The sequence below is a fragment of the Pan paniscus genome, chromosome 9 (assembly GCF_029289425.2).
Source record: "Pan paniscus chromosome 9, NHGRI_mPanPan1-v2.0_pri, whole genome shotgun sequence".
In the NCBI taxonomy this organism is placed as follows: domain Eukaryota; kingdom Metazoa; phylum Chordata; class Mammalia; order Primates; family Hominidae; genus Pan; species Pan paniscus.
In genome coordinates this window covers 74,941,143-74,959,699 of record NC_073258.2, presented here as the reverse complement: position 1 = coordinate 74,959,699, position 18,557 = coordinate 74,941,143, and the positions used below count along the sequence as shown (strand labels likewise).

General features: G+C 51.2%; 2 protein-coding genes across 4 annotated transcripts in view; both read left to right on the top strand.

Moving 5' to 3' along the window:
• C2CD3 (C2 domain containing 3 centriole elongation regulator) overlaps window positions 1-5,390 on the top strand; it is a 159,570-nt gene extending 154,180 nt beyond the window's left edge. For all 3 annotated transcript variants that reach the window (XM_055094647.2, XM_003814675.6, XM_055094648.2), the window contains one exon: window positions 4,583-5,390. In XM_055094647.2, the coding sequence (XP_054950622.2) occupies window positions 4,583-4,723 (141 nt within the window). In that variant the 3' untranslated portion in view covers window positions 4,724-5,390. The remainder of the gene's footprint in view (window positions 1-4,582) is intronic.
• Window positions 5,391-5,902: 512 nt separating this feature from the next.
• Window positions 5,903-17,820, top strand: UCP3 (uncoupling protein 3). The gene is made up of 7 exons (XM_003814674.6): window positions 5,903-9,129; window positions 10,970-11,190; window positions 11,728-11,938; window positions 12,174-12,377; window positions 13,522-13,623; window positions 14,100-14,280; window positions 16,580-17,820. The coding sequence occupies exons 2-7, from the start codon at window positions 11,065-11,067 to the stop codon at window positions 16,692-16,694; spliced, it is 939 nt and encodes a 312-aa protein (XP_003814722.2). The 5' UTR covers window positions 5,903-9,129; window positions 10,970-11,064; the 3' UTR covers window positions 16,695-17,820.
• The last annotated feature ends 737 nt before the right edge of the window (window positions 17,821-18,557 follow it).

Genomic DNA, 18,557 nt, shown 5'->3' with positions numbered 1-18,557 from the left:
GGATAAGAAGACCAAACAGAAGTTCTTAGATCCACTTGACAGTGAAGCTAAGACCCAGAGAGACCCAGAGTGAGAAAGCATCTTGGTCTTGAGTGAGTGAGACAGTTAGGTTGGGCCACAGACCAATGTCCCTTCCACTGCACTCCATTGCCTGTCCTCTGAGAAAGTCCCTCAGATACTTGGAAGCAGGGGTAAGTGGGGGCACCTGTACCCACCAACCCCTGGGAGCATGTGGCCTGTTCGAGGAATCCATCTGGGGGCTGGAGTGAAGAGAACCTAGAACACAGTGGCTGGGATCAGATCATGTTCCAGGCCAAAGAAGAGGGCCAGGCCCTCCTGAGAGAGCTTTTGGAGAAGAGGCTGCATCACAGGGAGCAGACCAGAGAAGGAGCCAAGGGCCGGGATAAGCCCGTGGTTTATAGAGTGCCTCCTCTTGCATTATCTGCTCATCCTGATCCCATTCAGATGCACAAACCAAGGCCCAAAGAGAAAGTGGGTTGCCCAACACCGCTTGGCTAAGAAGTGGTAGAGCCAGGACTAGAACCAGCTCCTTATGCAGGGTTAGCCACTCAATTTGAAGAGCCCCAGGAAGCCCCACATTTTCTTTCCAAACCACTCCTTACACCTTCCACGTGCTCCATTTTCTCCCCAGCAAAGTCCGATCTTTAGCATTGAAGGCTCTTTTAAGACACATCTATTATCAGAGAGGCCTATCATGTTAATGACCTGGGTGTCCAGGTACTCAGAAAGGAACAGGTCCCATGTATGGATGAGGTAGGATTTAATGGGGCAGCCTGAAAGCCCCTGGCCTGCTGCCGTGCTTGACACCCGGTCCACAGGAAAGCCAGTTCTGTCCTTCAGCCTAGTACAGTCGTCAAATACCCCATCCCTGTTCCCTGGGAAGGCCCTTACAGATCAGCTCGCTGAAGTCCAAGAAGAATAAGATCAAATTCCCCCCAGAGATTCTGGAACTTCCTCAACCAGCATCAACCCCTCTTGTAGTAATAGGTTTGTCTTGGCTGCTCTCCATACCTGCAGCTCAGCCTATCCACCCCCACCACTTTCCTAGCAAAGAAAATTCCTTCCTCACAAAACCTGCACCTCCACGTGGCATACCCTCTCTCTTCATTGTCTGTTCACATTCCACCTTCATGTTTAAGTTCCCGCTCCAGGGACTTCACCCCATGGATGACACCCGCTGTCTAGACTCCAAGGCACCCGCAGCCCCTCCAGCTACGATGATCCTGCTTCCATGTGTGTTCCTCCTGCCTCCCCAGGAAGGTTGATGCCTCCCACAAAGCCCATGTTCTGCTGACAACTTTCTTGTGCCCTCAGGTCTACAGCCAGAAGTGTGGGAGTATTTCAGAGGAATGGATGATACATTTGAGGGTATCCCTGCTCTGGCCAATTTCGCCTCTGGCCAACCCCACCAGGGTTATGTGTTAGGGTAGCAGTCCTGATGAAGGAAGAATCTTCACTACTAGTCAAGATGGTTTCTAAACCCTATTGAGGTCAACAAAAGCAAAATGCTGCTGAGTGTGAGTTCTCTGTCCTTCCACACCCCGCCCCTGCCCTGTACACAGAGCCAAGCCCTGTCCTTGTCCTTGTTCTGATTCCTGGGCCTGGGCCTTGCAGATAAGGCCCCCTAGGTCATTGGGTTAGGGTATCAGTGCTGGAAGGTTGGTGCCACACACGATTCAGCTCCAGGGCAGATATGGCCCAGCCAGTAGGTGTAGGTCTATGCTCATGCTGTTCCCTCTAATGAAAGACCTCACCTGACACCCAGCTTCTGTTGAGACCTTGCCCATCTTGGAGCCCACCTCCTTGTGAAGCTGCCCCAGACTTTCTCAGCTGTTACTAATTGCTATTTTCTCAGTGCTCACAAGCTCTAAGCTTCATCTCTGTGATTGTTGGGTAGCTCATTGTCTGTCTTCTCTCTAGCTGAGCAGCCCTATGACAACAGGAACCACGTCTGCCTGTTGTCCATAAGAGTTGATCAAGTTGATTAGATCTTAGGCTCCTGAAAAGTTTGATGAGTCACCAACAGAGGTGTTTTGTTTTGAGACAGGGTCTTCCTCTGTCACCCAGGTTGGAGTGCAGTAGCATGATCATGGCTTACTGCAGCCTTGAATTCTTGGGCTCAAGCGATCCTCCCACCACAGCCTCCCGAGTAGCTGGGACCACAGGTGTGCACCACTACACCCTGCTAATTTTTTTTTTCCTTTTTTTTTTTTTTTGAGACAGGGTTTCCCTATGTTGACCAAGCTGGTCACAAACTCCTAGACTCATGCGATCCCCCTGCCTTGGCCTCCCAAAGTGCTGGGGTTACAGACGTGAGCTACCCAGCCCAACAGAGGTCTTTTTATGGTCATTTCATGAACTGAGGTAGTTGGCCCTTCCAGCCATGGAGAACAAGACTCATCTAAGTCTCTCTAAAACAGAGAAGACATCTCTTCTAGAAAATGGGGAAACAAATGCCTGGTTTTAGGATTTGAGATAGAATACTATGCTCTAAGGCCTGTTTTCCCATCTGGCTCATAAAACAAACATCTCCCTACTTCCCCTTCAGAGTAGCAGAGAAAGAAATGGAAGGTAAGATACAACTGATGACCCAGAAAATCTACCTGCAGTACAGCTGGGGGGCAGGAATGGGACTTGTGTCATCCTAAATCCCAAATAGCTCAGGAAACAGCCATCTTGGATCTTGGGAGTAGAGAAAGATATACACAAGCTTAAAGTGCTACATAGAGCCTGAGAGAGTTTAACTTAACTAAAGACCTGGCATATGGTAGGACAACAACCACTGGTTCTAGAATGAATGAATGAGAAGCTTACTACAAACAGTCTCCTCCCCACCCAATTTAAACCTGTGGTTACCCTGGCCTGGTCCCACCCACACTGGTCTAGCAGCTCCCAAGCTCCTGTCTTGGAACTGGCCTCGCTGGGATCCCAAGCCTCAGACCCAGGCCATGCCCTGCAGGAGCACCCAGTGTGGAAGTGGGAGAGCAACAGGCAGAGGCTGGCCCACTGGCCTCCCCTGGTCTGAGGCATCATGCAGTGCAGGTGCTTCCTGTATTTTGGAAGGAAGAACTGCAAACACCAGCAAAAAGTGGGTTTCCTTCTTCCCTTCTAGCCTAGACCTGCCTAGAAGGCAGGGAGATAGATCTTCTAGTCTCTGCTGTGCAGCCCAGCCCTAGTATCACTTTGCTCTTGGTTATAAGGAAAGGCTGCCTGTGGGCTCATAGCACTGAGAGCTTCCCAGATTGTAGACATTCCCTTGGCACTTAGAATTCTAGACTGGCAGGGACCCTCAAGGTTTCCCATCCACACTTCTATTTCATGGGTGGGAAACTGACATCCAGGCAGTAGATCAGGGATGCCTGACTCCACTCCCCTTATCTCATTCTGGCAATTCTAATTCTTTAGGCAGATCTCTCTGCCTCCCAGGGCTTAACTCTGAGCTGAGAAAGCCTAAAACGGAGTTCTGTTTATTTCTGCGCCCCTCTCAAGTAGGTATTAAAAAAGATTGAAGACATGAAAGAAAGAATAACTGAATGTTACTGATGCCAGAAGCAACTCTCGCTGGGCCTCAGTTTCTCATGAGCAGAACTGCAGGGGGTAGGTAGTCCCAGTCTCTAGGGTCTCCACCAAGCTTCTTCTCAGTGCCCAGGAAGTGGTACAGTGTGCTCTCAATAGTCCTTCAGCTTATGACAGCCTCAGCTCATGGGACTTGATGACAGGGAAGAGCAAGCTGCATGCCATGAAGTCAGCCAGGTTTGCCTGTGGAGGCTGCTCCCATCTCCTTTCAGAACTGCCCCCTCCCCTATCAGGCCCCCACTTCTTCCCCAGGGCCTTGCTGTCAGCCAGCTGTCTGGGATGGCTTTCCTGTATAGCTTTGAGTTCCTTCAGCACAGGAGCCTGACATGGAGTAAGAAAAAAGAAAGAAAAATGAGTTAGAGGAGTCCAGAGGACCATGATACCATAGCCCACAGGTTTAAGTACCTTAAAGGCGGAATTAGTGATGCCCTGTCAGCCAGAGTCAGAGAGATCAAAGTTTGGTAGCCCAGCAGTAGGTAGGTGCTTTATGTCACCTGGCAACTCCAGGAGCTCCAAAGGGCCAAACAGAGAGTGTATTATTCACCGCCATCTCCCTGAGAGTTGGATATGTTCCCAGCATCACACATGGGACTAAACCCAGAGGACAAATGACTTGTCTAAAGCCATGCAACAGGAGAAGGGATGAGGATTCAAACCTATCCTGGAGGTGATGCTCCCTCCTTCTCCAGAGGCACAGAAAGAGTCAGGGCTGGGGTTCACGTCCCAGCTCTGCTACTCAGAGCTGTGGGACCTTGAGTTTATTCCACCTGAATGTAGTTTCCTTATCCACGACATGGGGAGAATGATATACCCCCCATATGGGGTTGAGGTAAGGGTCAAGCAAGATAAGGTACGTAAAGCGCTTTGTAAACCAGGCAGCTCTACATAAATATTAACCAAAGGACCAAAAGATGAGAGAAACCAGCGTCATCCATTGGTGGTGCCATATCCTCAGTGCTAACCTAGCTGACTTCTTCCTCTCCAGGACAAGAGCGAAGCCACCAGGGGAGCTCTCTCCCAAAGGCCTTGTCGCCCCAGACCTAACTCGCTCCCCCCCAACCTGCCTGAGGAAGAAACCCGCAGGATTGCACGGATATTTTCTTCTCAGTACTCCCAGAAAGACTGACGCAGCCTGAGGGGCTGGGGGGAAGGAGACACCTGCCCACCCTCCCTCAGCTTTGTCCAGCTTGCAGGAGGCACCAGGTCTGGCTCCTTCAGGGCTGTCACAGTCCTGAAACCACCACTTGCCTAGGCCACGGATGCCTCAAGAGACCTGGTCAGCCCAGACTGGAGGAGTGCCCCAAACCAGTCCAGTGTCCACTTGACAAAATTTCAGCTCCTTTTTTCTGTGGTGAGGCAAAGGCTAGAAATAAAATGGAATCCGCGCCCAAGTGGGACCCAAGCAGGCATCTTTCAGTGGAGAAACGCCTCCCAGTGTCCTTGACACAGCTGACTGCTGGCATGAGCCCACCCTCTGCCTGAAGATGCGGGACCATTTTTGCCTTAAAAGTTGGGGAGGAGGGACATGTAGATTGTGTGCATTGTGCATAGTCAAGGAAATCCTAGGGCCACCTCCAGTTCATTTGTGTGGGAACAAGGATATTTTATAGATACAAATTATTTTTATGCTGTGTTGAATTAATCAATTAGGAGAGGAAGGGGAAATCACCTCCTTCAAACTTTTTATCTGATTGTCTAAAATTCTAACCATGCTTTTAACTTATTATTTTTACCCAGCTCTGAAGGTCATTGTTCTTGCCTGTGTTTGAATAAAATCATATTGGTGTTTGTAATCTGTGCACAAGTGTTTCGCTGGAGTGGGGATGCTAGGAATTCGTGTGTGCCCTAACTGCCAGAGAGAAAGATTAACAACCATACACCCCACGCAGACGAAGATCAATCACCATGAGACTTCTGGCTCCTCCAGAATCAGGTTGGTCCAGATGACAGTGACACCCAGTATTTCCTTTGCTGATGCTTGAAATCCATCAGACAAAGCCCCGTGGGGAGGACAAGAAAAGGGCCATGGATGGGTGCAGTGGCTCACACCTGTAATCCAAACACTTTGGGAAGCCGAGGCAGGCAGATCACCTGAGGTCAGGAGTTTGAGACTACCCTGGCCAACCTGGCAAAACCCCGTCTCTACTAAAAAAAAAAATACAAAAATTAGCTGGGCGTGGTGCACGCCTGTAGTCCTAGCTACTCAGGAGGCTGAGGCAGGAGAATCACTTGAACCCAAGAGGTGGAGGTTGCAGTGAACCAAGACCGCGCCACTGCACTCCAGCCTGGACAACACAGCAAGACTCCGTATCAAAAAAAAAAAAAAAAATGGGGTCGCGGGAGCCAAATGTGCAGAGTGAGCAGTGTGGCTGGGCAACAGGCTTTCACCCCCAAGTACATGTCACTTCACTCAGTCCTCAAAACAGCTCTCTAACTCTAGATATTATGATATCTAGAGTTTCTGTAAGTTCAGTGTTTTGCCTCTGTTTGTGTAGTTAGGAAGTGATTAACCACACAAGAAATCCCAGAGGTATTGCAAGGCTACTGCTTTCAGGAATCAAAACAAGGTACAGCCAATAAGTGCTCTGAATTTAGGGACTTCATGGAGAAAGACCATGTGGGCTGGGGCAGTCAGGGAAGGCTTCCTAGAAGAGACAGGTCTTGGGGTGAGCACAGAGAATTGGCCCAGGCTGTGGACAGCTATAGAGAGAGAGCCAGGAAAGCCTGTGAGCGGCGTGCAGCTGGAGATAGAGACCTGTCTCACTGCGTCTGAGCCTCTGTGGCCTCGTCTGTAAAACAGAGATAATCACCCCAGCTTCATGGGGTTGTGAGGAAGATCAAATGAGATGACATTTGTGAAAGTGCTTCGCCTACTTTTGGCACACGGTGGAAGCTTAGGAAATGTCAGCCCCACCCACTCTCCTGACTATCGGGAGCAAACCAGTAGAGAGGCAAGCATGCAGCCACTGGGGCAGGCAGAGCACTCCCGGGCCTCAGAGGGTGCAAAATGATGCGGGAACCTCAAGGAAGGAGTGGGTGCCGCCTTCTTGGTGACAAGCCCTCCCCCTTTTCTATTTATCTCTGCTCCGAAGCCTGCCAGCCCACCCCTCCCCAGCACCACAGAGGCCAGCCTCCCTCTCAAGTCACCAGCACAGAGCATTCAAGGCCCAGGGCCCCACTTCCCTTGGGGCCCAGGGGACCTAAAGAGGGGCAGTCAGGGCCCAGGCCTGAGGGGGAAAGCCCCAGGTAAAGAATATTCCTCCAAATCCCACTCCAGCTCCCGCAGACAACCTGATCGGGGTCAGGAGGACACACTCCTACCCCAGGGTGAGAGCAGCCTCTGATAACACAAAAGGACCCTGAGGGTGGAGACCTCCCACCTCCACTTCAAAACAGTGTGTTATTTATCAATATCTTATCCCCGGAAGTTGAATCTATCTCCCAGTGCCAACTCCGAGGTAAATGACTTGACCAGGCATGTGGCATGGATTAAGTCATGAGATAGGTGTTCCCACCACCAGAACGAGCCAGTGGCTGCCTCTCTTCCCTTTGAGCCCTCCCTCCACAGAGACCTGTGAATAGGTGTTTCTGATCCCTAGGCTGGTTGCATCCCAACCCAGAGCAGGCAGCCTTGGGACTTCTAGCATGGGCTGGCCTCAGGACATGGAGCCAAAGCAGGCAGACCTGGCCCTGCCCTCAAGCTCCCAAGCTAAAGAGAGCCTGGCCCTCCCTCCCACTAGGTTTCTCCAGAGCCTGCTGCCTCCTGGTTTGGGCTTCTACTCTATTCTTCCCCCACAGACTCCCTGCCATTTACTGCATCACCTCTAGACTAGCAATTACAGATGGAGCTCAGAACCTACTTCCTGAGCCTTCCTAATCTCAGCAGCCCTGACAGCCACTTCCCTCTTAACACTAATGCAGCTGCTTATTCTGCTGACATTAAGGTCAGGGCCTGGTCCAAGGAAGAGGACAGGTACAGCCCAAGCTTTGCACTTGAACATCCATGCTTCTGACCACCTGCCCTGTGACCCTGGCTCTGTGCCCCAGTCCAGAAAAGACTTCTGCCTACTCCTCCTCTGCCCTACCCAGTTAACTCCCTTTCCTTCCCTCCCTTCTGCTTCTCACTCCTCCCCTCCCTTCTCTTCTTCTTCTCCCCTTCCCCCATCACCTGGGGCCCGATTCAGCTGTGCCCAGCCCTTACTCTGAGTGCCCACAGATGGAGCCTCCAGTAGCTTCCGTGGGGCACCCTTCCACCAGGTCCCAGCTCCCGTGGCTCCAGCAGTGTCCATGCTAAAGCCTCCAAGTGTCATGTTGGAGAGAATGGTGGTCACAGTAGACAAGCCCAAAATGCCTTACAGTTTACAGGCTGGAGTCAGGCCCCGCCACGTGCTGGCTACATGACTTCCCTGAGATTCCATTTCCTCCTCAGTAAAATAAGTGGTAAGATTTTAGGATCCCCAGCACTGAAAAGAAATGAAATACTGATACAGGCTCCAACATGGATGAATTTTGAAAGCATTACTATACTAAGTGAAAGAAGCCAGTCACAAACAAGCACATATTGGATGATTCCATTTCTAGGAAGTGTTCAGAACAGGCAAATTTATAGAGACAGAAAGTAGATTGATTAGTGGTTGCCTGAGGCTGGGGAGCGGGGGAAGGGAGGTGACTACCAATGTGTATGGAGTTTTTCCAGGGTGAGAGGGTGATGAAAATGTTCTAAAATAGATTGTGTTGATGGTTGCGCCACTCAGAATATACTAAAAACCATTTGAATTGTGCACTTGAAACAGATGAATTGTATGGTATGTGAATTCTATATCAATAAATCTGTAATTAAAAAAAAAAAATTAGGTCGGGTGCAGTGGCTCACACCTATAATCCCAGCACTTTGCCAGACTGAGGCAGGAGGATCACTTAAGCCCAGGAGTTCAAGACCAGCCTGGGGAACACAGCGAGACCTCGTCTCTACTAAAAAATTTTAAATTACAAAAAAAAAAAGTAAAAAAAATAGAATCCTAATAGTACCTATCTCATAGGATTGTGGAAAATAGTAGTAATGTATGTAAAATATTTAGCACATAGTAGGCACAAAGAAATGACAGTTATTATTATTAAGAGACCTGGGAGAGCTGTGCCCAGCCTATCGTGGGAGGCCTTGACCTTTGGACTCAAAAGTGGCAGCAGGTCCACCCCCATATACACCCTTGTCACCAAGGAAGCGTCCACAGCTTAAAGGAGCTATATTAAAGCACCCCAAGTCAAGAGGACTGAACCAGATCTGGAACTCACTCACCTCCCCTCTCACCTCACTGCCCTCACCAGCCAGCCTCTTGTCAAGTGATCAGGCTGTCAACCAACTTCTCTAGGATAAGGTTTCAGGTCAGCCCGTGTGTATAAGACCAGTGCCAAGCCAGAAGCAGCAGAGACAACAGTGAATGACAAGGAGGGGCCATCCAATCCCTGCTGCCACCTCCTGGGATGGAGCCCTAGGGAGCCCCTGTGCTGCCCCTGCCCTGGCGGGACTCACAGGTAAGACCCCTTTCTCCTCCCTCATCCCTTCCCCTCTCCCTCTCCCTTCTCCTTGTTCTCCCTTTCATTGGAGGCTTTTAGAGAGCAGCCCCGAGCAGTCAGGGCTCACTAGCTGCAGCTTGTCAGACCTGATAGAGATTCAGTCCAGCCGCCACCTTATGAAAAGGGAGCTGTGGCCCTGATGAGGGTACTGTGGCAGGGCTGGGGCTTGAACCCAACACCCGTGTCACTCACTCAAGACTCACACCCCCTTTGCCTTGCTGGCTGCCTCTGGTGGGATTTTGCAAATCCCCATAGACAGGAAGTGGCTTTCTTCTTTGCCTGCCCCAGAATCTCTGCGATTCCTCCATAGCATAAATCCCTCTCTTTCCATGAGGACCCTGGGGCCCTCTTCCTGAGTAGGGATGACAGGGGCACTTCTGACCTGAGGCGTGGTCCAGGTCATTTGCTGGGAGCTTTACAGAGCCCATGGTCTCTGCCCAGACGGCTTCTTCAGTGGGCTGCTGTGAAGGCTTTGCCGGGAGGGTGGGTTGGAGTTGGGGAGGCAACTGGTGTTGGGTAGGATGTCTCAAAATGGGGTCCTCTTCCCCCGCTTCAGAGCTACCACAGGGAGTTTTCCTAATGCAGATTCCTAGGCCCCACCCCAGACCTAAATCAGGATCTCTGGGGCTGAGAGCTGAGAATCTGCTCTGTAAACAAGCAGCTCAAGGGATCCTTGGCTCTCCCTGAAGTCTGAGACTCTCTGGGCAGTGAAGCAGGCGCAGCTTCAGATGTCAGACAAACGTGGGCACCAATCTCAGCTCCAGCACTTCAGCTGTATGACTAGCAAAAGCCCTGGAAGCCTCAGGTCCCTGGTTTACGAAATGAGAATAATAATAGCAACTACTTGTAGCCTTATGAAGGGATCAAATCAGTCAGTGTCTGTAAAGCCCTCAGCACGGTATCTGGTGCAAGAAGCAACCAGCAAACATTAATGGACCATGCTGACTAGAACATCCCATCCCTCAGGAGCCCCAGCAGAGCTACAGGAATGAGGGTTCCACTTTTGACTTCTTCCTCCACTGGCCAGTGGCAAAAGGCTGCCGGCTGCTAGGGGTCTAGGGGAGGCTGGAGTGAATTGGGAAGAAGATTGGGGAGTGCTGGCCTCAAGGCACCTCCTACCTGTGCCCACCACTGTGGCTTCCCCTCCTCCCGCAGCTTGACTACTGAAAGTTCTAGAGCCCCAAGGTGGGCTTTTGACCTGAGTCTGTGTCCATCCATTCCATTTTCCATGAGTGGCTAAGAACTGCCCCTCTTGTCAAGTGATCACGCTGAGGCCAAGAGTTCAAGACCAGAATAGGCAACATAGAGAGACCCCCATCTCTACAAAAAATAAAAAATTAGCTGGGTATGGTGATGCACACCTGTAGTCCCAGCTACTCGGGAGGCTGAAGGTGGGAGGGTCACTTGAGTCCAAGAGGTCAAGGCTGCAGTGAGCCTGGATTGCGCCACTGCACTCCAGCCCAGGTAACAGAGCGAGACCCTGTCTCAAAAAAAAAAAGGAGGCTGTTTGATATTGGGGAGAACAGATGCCTGAGCCTCGGTTTCCTCATGTATACAGTGCAGGTACCACTATCAGTTCTGCCTACCCCTGGTAAGGAGGGGAGGGAGAGGGTCAGGAGGAGGATTGCAAAATTCAAGGGATAGGAACGTGACCTGTTTTTATAGGCCAAATTCATGCAGCTTAAGTATGGCACCACCCAGGCTTCTCCCTTTCTAAAGCCCCTCCTGGGTAAGGAAGAGTTCCTGGGGGCCAGGCCAGACATCACTCCATCAGCCTTCTCTGGCCTGTCTCCTGCAGCCCCACCGCTGCACTGAAGCCCAGGGCTGTGGAGCAGCCTCTCTCCTTGGACCTCCCCTCGGCCCTAAAGGGACTGGGCAGAGCCTTCCAGGACTATGGTTGGACTGAAGCCTTCAGACGTGCCTCCCACCATGGCTGTGAAGTTCCTGGGGGCAGGCACAGCAGCCTGTTTTGCTGACCTCCTTACCTTTCCACTGGACACAGCCAAGGTCCGCCTGCAGGTAGGTGCCCTTTGGCCAAGGGTCATTGATCACATGGAAGGAGGGGCTAGTTCTCTCCCATATCCCCCATGACGTGTGCCCACATGCCCTTCCTCACTCAGAACCCTGACAAAGACTCTCACTCCACTGCTTAGGACCCTTCCTTGCCTCTTCCCATCACCATCCACCAGGACAAAAAATTCTAAATTCTTTGCATGATGTGACAGGGCCCTTTATGGGCTAGGCCCTACTTTGTAAAGCATACAGTGTGAGGTAAAAGGAATTAACTGTGTGACCTTGGGCAAGCCACGAAGCACTTATAAAATGGGAAAAACAATCTGTCCCTCTGATTTACTCTGAGGATCAAACACCAAGCCATGTGTATAATACTGCTTTGTGAATGGTAAAATGCTGCCCAGACACCAGTGATTTCTACTGTGACCAGCATGGTTGTTCTCAGGCCCAGCCCAGGCAGGCCCAGCCCCAGCAGGGTTCCTGTGCACGCAGCCCCTTCTTGCCTTCCCATCCGAGTCCTCACCCCCTGCTATTGTCCCTCAGATCCAGGGGGAGAACCAGGCGGCCCAGACGGCCCGGCTCGTGCAGTACCGTGGCGTGCTGGGCACCATCCTGACCATGGTGCAGACCGAGGGTCCCTGCAGCCCCTACAATGGGCTGGTGGCCGGCCTGCAGCGCCAGATGAGCTTCGCCTCCATCCGCATCGGCCTCTACGACTCCGTCAAGCAGGTGTACACCCCCAAAGGCGCGGACAGTGAGTGACCAGGTCCCTGAACACCAAAGGGGTGGCCGAAAGTGTGTGGGTCAAGAGACCAGGGAAGTCTAGACTCAGAGGCAGAGCCAGGGGCGGGGGGAAGCTGGTACCGGATGCTTATGAGGAGGCTCTGAGTGGACATCAAGGAAGCTGCAGGGGCAGCCCCGCAGAGAACAGCATGTCCCAGAGAGCTGCTTAGTAGGGGACACTGGCCCACTCTCTCTGCCCCTCCCAGACTCCAGCCTCACTACCCGGATTTTGGCCGGCTGCACCACAGGCGCCATGGCGGTGACCTGTGCCCAGCCCACAGATGTGGTGAAGGTCCGATTTCAGGCCAGCATACACCTCGGGCCATCCAGGAGCGACAGAAAATACAGCGGGACTATGGATGCCTACAGAACCATCGCCAGGGAGGAAGGAGTCAGGGGCCTGTGGAAAGGTAGGTCTGGACTCTGGATGCAGGCGGTCTTAGGCAGAGCTTTCCCTCCCCTCAGGCTGGGGCAGGGACCCCAGTAAGGAGGGGACTCCCAGCGTGGCGTGTTCCAGTGATTCTGAAAGAACATCACAACCAAAGATACTTCACTGACCTGCCACAGCCCCTCAAACTCAGTTCATTTTACCAGCCCTTTGCCATGTGCAGGTTGATGTGAGGGAGCCAGAAATGAATTTAAGACACCTTCACACGCCCAGGGCATGAGGACAGCAGAGGAGATAAGATGCAGCTACACCACAGGCAGGATGTGGTAGGGGTTGCCCCAGAGGTGGAGCTCCAGAGGCGGGCTCTGCAGAGAAGGTGACACCTAAGCTGGGCCTGGAAGACTAAACAGGCTCTAGGTGTGTGGAGACGGAAGGGGAGGGGCCCTCCAGCAGGGTCCGGAGGAAAAAGAGGAGCATCAGAAAAGCACAGCTGTGAGGAGTGGGCGCAGGGAGATGCAATGAGGAAGCGCTTCCTTGGGAGCAAAGCTGGAGGGCTCCCTATGTGTCCACATGGCAGCCACTGCGATGAATGCAGGACTCTCTCCGCATGTGAACCAGAGGTTGCAGGAACGTTTGCAGAAGAAACTGACCCAGTGAAGTTTAAGGGCAGGACACCTCTTAAGTGGGGGCTCTTCACTCACTTGTTGGGCACCCTTCAGAGCTTGTCCCCTTACCTGTGAAACCAGGGGTTTGATCCTGACAGTTTCCTGGGGCCCTGCTGGCACCACATTCTGTCACTGTTCCAAGAGCTCAGCCTCTCGCTGAATGACTTTCTTTTCTGGCTGCAGCTGGGTCTCGAGGAAGCATATTTTAATTTTGACAGCTATTGCAGATCACCCTCCAAATGTGGCCAAATGAACACAAGTGGGCCTCTCTGTTCTCTGTCTCTGAGGAAAACATGGATAATCTGAGAGTTGTTAACCCTAGAAAGGAAAATGTGGAATCTGCTCAGCTGGGGTGGGATCCTCTGGCTGAGACCATTGGAATGGGGCACTATGGCCCCAAAACTGGGGCCTGTGGCCTTGCAGCCAGGGCATCCATTTCTCCCATTTCCCGTTCCTCCCTCCCCACCCATTTCACATCCCTCCCCACCGCCTTCCTAACAGGAACTTTGCCCAACATCATGAGGAATGCTATCGTCAACTGTGCTGAGGTGGTGACCTACGACATCCTCAAGGAGAAGCTGCTGGACTATCACCTGCTCACTGGTGAGGCCCTGGGCTCCAGGCAGGCAGCTCTCCCTCAGCAGGGAGGGAACCCAGAACTCTGTGGAGTGGGCACCACCCAGAGGCAACTGGGTTTTAGAAGGAGCAGAGAGAGAAGCAGTGCCTAGTAAAAAGTGCCAGGTACATTGTGGTGACAAGCAGGAAAGACCCCTGGGCTGGGAGGCTGGAGACTTGGGTTCCAGTCCCAGCACCACCTCTCACTATATAGCTTTAAGCAGGGGTCTCTCACCTTCTCCGACTTCAGCTTCCTCAAACAGCCTGCATGACCTCCCACCTCTGGGTCAGCCCAGGCCTAGTTTGCCAGTACTTACCAAGAGCTTAGCCCAGGGCACTGTGAGAGATATGGAAAATACTGTCCTATGCTCAGGGAGTTCACGGTTGAGTTGGGGACAAACAGTGCATACATATGGACAGAACACAAATGCACTCCTTGATATTTGCTTGTCCTTCCTCTGCAGACAACTTCCCCTGCCACTTTGTCTCTGCCTTTGGAGCCGGCTTCTGCGCCACAGTGGTGGCCTCCCCGGTGGACGTGGTGAAGACCCGGTATATGAACTCACCTCCAGGCCAGTACTTCAGCCCCCTCGACTGTATGATAAAGATGGTGGCCCAGGAGGGCCCCACAGCCTTCTACAAGGGGTGAGCCTCCTCCTGCCTCCAGCACTCCCTCCCAGAGAACAGGGGCTTCTTTCTTTTCTAATGTTGCTACCGTGGGTCAACCTGGGATGTAGCGGTGAAGAGTACAGATGTAAATGCCACAAAGAAGAAGTTTAAAAAACCATGCAAGTAAAAGAAAAAAAGTGAACCATACCTGATGGGGAGGGTTAGGGAAGCCTGACTGAGAACAAACACTCCAGGAATAGGTAAAAGTACTGCCTGTCTCCAGAGGAAGTTAGCAATCCTGAGACCTCCCGGACCTCCTGCCATGGCCATTGAGCACCACACTGACCACGGCCAGTGCCGTCCTCACTGTCTCCACACGCTCCACGTTTTCTTGCACTTACTGCTCCCTCTGCGTGGAATGCCTCATCATCTACAGGCTGTCAATTTTAGCCATCCTTCAAGACGAGTTCAAATGCCACCTCCTCCCTAACACTCTCAGGTGTAAATTTTTCCTCCTCCCTGGGAACTTCTGCAATGCCATTTGATACCATTTTTATGGTATTTATCACCTCCTGCCTTGTATTATAGTATTTGTAAGCTTAAATTATTCCTCATGCAAAGAGCAAGTTCCTGACAGCAAAAGTGGCTCAGACATCTTTTATCTCCCACAGTCCCTCACACAAAGTGAGCACTCGATAATGCAGGTTGTTTATGATTATCACGACAGCTAAGTCACTCTATATTAGGCCTCGTGCTGAGCACTTTACACACGTTATCCCAACAGCCCCTTGAACTGGGTAGTATTGTCCACATTAACTAAGGAAAAGACTGAGTGTCAGAAAAGTTAAGTAACTTATCCAAGATCACAGGTTAAAATGGTGGAGCCATGGTTCAAACCCTGACCGTCAGACACCACACCCAACAATGTTGTTTATCCTACTGGTAAGCTCTTAGCTTGGCCCTTTCACCTCCCACTGCTGATGTCTTCAACAGAGAGATTTTGGTGCCCAGTGTTAGAATGGACCCAACAAGTGAACAAGAGCTGCTATAGGTTCTCAAGCCTGGGAATGACGTAATAAAACTATACTGCAATTGACAGACTGTTCTTCCAAAAAGTGCCTCTATCATTACAGTCTTCAGCTGTAGCCACTTGTCTCAGTTACTGCTTTCACTTGTCCAACATTTCTGGAGCATCTTGTAGGTGCCAGGCCCTGGGTTATGCTTCCCTCAAAGAGCAGCAGATAAGTTGGTGGTATTTACTGAGCATGTATTGATGCTGGGCCCTGTGCTGAGTGCTGTCCAACATTAACTCACCTAATCTGCACGACCAACTCCACAAGGCAGATACTGTTATTTTCCTCATTTTACAGATAAGGAAACTGAGGCTTAGAAAGATTAAGTGATGTGTCCAGATTGTAAAGCTATAAACTGGGAGAGCTTGGATTTGAACCCAGGTCTGACTCCGGAGTTTACATTTGTTGTCACAGTACTATCGTCCCCACAAGAGTCAAGAAAACCCATGGCATGAGGTCACGGTGCCCAGACTGAGTCCTCCAGAGCAAAGAGCAACCAGCCAGGGAAGGAGGAGAGGAGGGGACAGTCCAGGCAGAGGGAGCAAGAGTAGCAAAGGCATGGAGGGAAGAGGGCCTGGCATCGTCAGGGAATGTGACTAGCTGAGTCTGGCGGGAGCAAATGGGCCCAGGAGGTGGTTAGTGGAGGGACAGGCTGAGAGAGGGGCAGGGGCCAGCTCGTGGGCTTCTCCCTGAGTTGGTGAGCCACAGCTGAGGTGGGGACACTGTGCTATGCCATCACAGCACAGCCAGCCTCTCTGGAGATGAGCTAAATCTGGTGCCACACTGTATTCACCCTGCAAAGCCCAAGCTTCTCCATGTCCTGGCAGGGGGCCATGTTAGGGCTGGCCACCCGGGGTGTAACTGAGCCCAGAAACACCCAGCAGCAGGGTGGAGTTAGAACCGCACCTCTGACACTTACTAGCCGCGGGTCTTTGGTTGAGCTCTTAACCTCCCTGGGCCTCAGTTTGTGAAAAGGAGCCTGGCAGCAACATGGCTGCCTTATAGAACTGTGAGAATTCGCTGCCTAACACAGTAACCCGTCTCAAAACGTGAGTTTTTTTTTCTCTTCCTTACTCCGACTTCTGCCTAAATCCCCTTAGCAGAAAAAAAAAAGAGAGAGAGAGACTGAAAGGATTCAGAAAATGCTTGTGATGAACAGAAGTCTGGATCCTCTGGCACTACCACTGTGTCCCGGGAGAGCACACGCATCTGTTGTGGTCTCCTAGCACTCCACCTGATGTGTTGGTTGTTTTTCTCATCAGATTTACACCCTCCTTTTTGCGTTTGGGATCCTGGAACGTGGTGATGTTCGTAACCTATGAGCAGCTGAAACGGGCCCTGATGAAAGTCCAGATGTTACGGGAATCACCGTTTTGAACAAGACAAGAAGGCCACTGGTAGCTAACATGTCCGAAACCAGTTAAGAATGGAAGAAAACGGTGCATCCACACACACACGGACACAGACCCACACATGTTTACAGAACTGTTGTTTACTTGTTGCTGATTCAAGAAACAGAAGTAGAAGAGGAGGAGGGATTCTGGTCTTCACTGCCATGCCTCAAGAACACCTTTGTTTTGCACTGACAAGATGGAAAATAAATTATATTAATTTTTGAAACCCATTAGGCATGCCTAATATTTAGGCAAGAGAAAATAAACCAAGATAGATCCATTTGGACAAAATGGAAGGTTGGAGATGTGTATCCCCGTGAAATCTGGTTAGATAATGAATGATAAGCAGGAAGGATGGCAAGCACGGGACAGGAGGGGCCCACAATGGAGTGGGAGATCAGCCACGGAGCCTGGAGGGACGCCACCCAGCAACACAGAGCTGGCGACTGCAGCTGCACCGTCACACATGCATCATCAGCCTATTTGTAATGTGTCTGCCACAGAGAGTCCTTTGGGATTCTAGGAAACGCAAGGAACAAGAGAAAAAACTAGAGCCTGTGCCAAAGAAGCCCTGCTGGGCCCATGTGAGGCTGGGGCTCGTAAATATTCCCTGACGACACTGAAGAATCAAGAAGGCAGCCCCCCCTTTCCTACAAAATGGAGGGAGCCATCCCTTCCCTGTCCACCTCACCAGGGGTGTTATGACATGCAAGTGAGAAGCTGGGCATGAACGCACTTTATAAAAGCAAAAGCTCTGTGTAAATCTAACTACAAGGACAATGCCTTGGGAGAGATTTTGTCGGGACAGAGAGGAGTTGCCAGGGAAGAAGGTTTGAAAGATACGGTTGTCTAGAGGTGAGACCAAAGGATCCAGAGACTTGGGGACCAGAGGAGTGGATGACGTGAAGCCACAGGAGCCCCACCCCCATGCAGCCTCTTCCCCACCCCCCCACCACACGCTCAATCATGAGTACCTCAAAGGATTGTTGGGCTTGGGGGAAAAGAGGTGGATTCCTGGGCAAGAACCTAAAGTAGCAGGACTCGGAATTCTCGGGAAATTATTATGACTCAATAAAAGAATTCACACCTTAGGTGTGGGAGTAAGAACAGCCACTTCTCTGCCTTTTCTTTCTTGGAATTTTCCTTTCTCACTTCTATTTCAGGCTTTCTATGTGTCAGGGCAGGGCCAGATCCAGCCCCACATGCCTACACTTCATCTGCCCCCTCTCACCCTGCTTAATTGCAGGCAAGTAGCTTTATTTTTTTAGGGCTCCAGCTCCTGCTTCTGCAAAAGGGAGGGTTGAACCAGACGACCGACTTCCAAGCTTAAGACTGTACATTTTTCAAATTGATAATGGGGACCCAAAATGCCACTATCTTTTTCTACTTCTTGGCAGCCTTGCGTAGCTCTGATGATTGTCAGGACTGGGTTCAAGCCTCACCCCATTCTACCTTACTAACCACCTAGCCACAGGGAATCCTTGCACCTTGGTGTGCTACCAGAGAAGTGGGAATAACAATCGCTGCTTCACAGGCTTGTTGTGAGGGTTGACCTAAAACTCCTTGGAAAGCAGACATGTGGTGTGCACCTGCTACCTGGGAGGCTTAAGCGAGAGGATTGCTTGAGCCCAGGAGTTCAAGGCTGCAGTGAGCCATGACTGCACCTGTGAATAATGACTGCATTCCAGCCTTGGCAACAGAGCATGACTCCTTCTCTGAAACAAAACAAACAAAAAATCGTTGGCATACAGGAGGCACTCGGTAATGTCATTTCCCTGCTTCCCTGCTCCTACCCCTCCAGACCCTGGGAAAAAGCAAATATCTATTCATCCTCAGCACTTTCCTA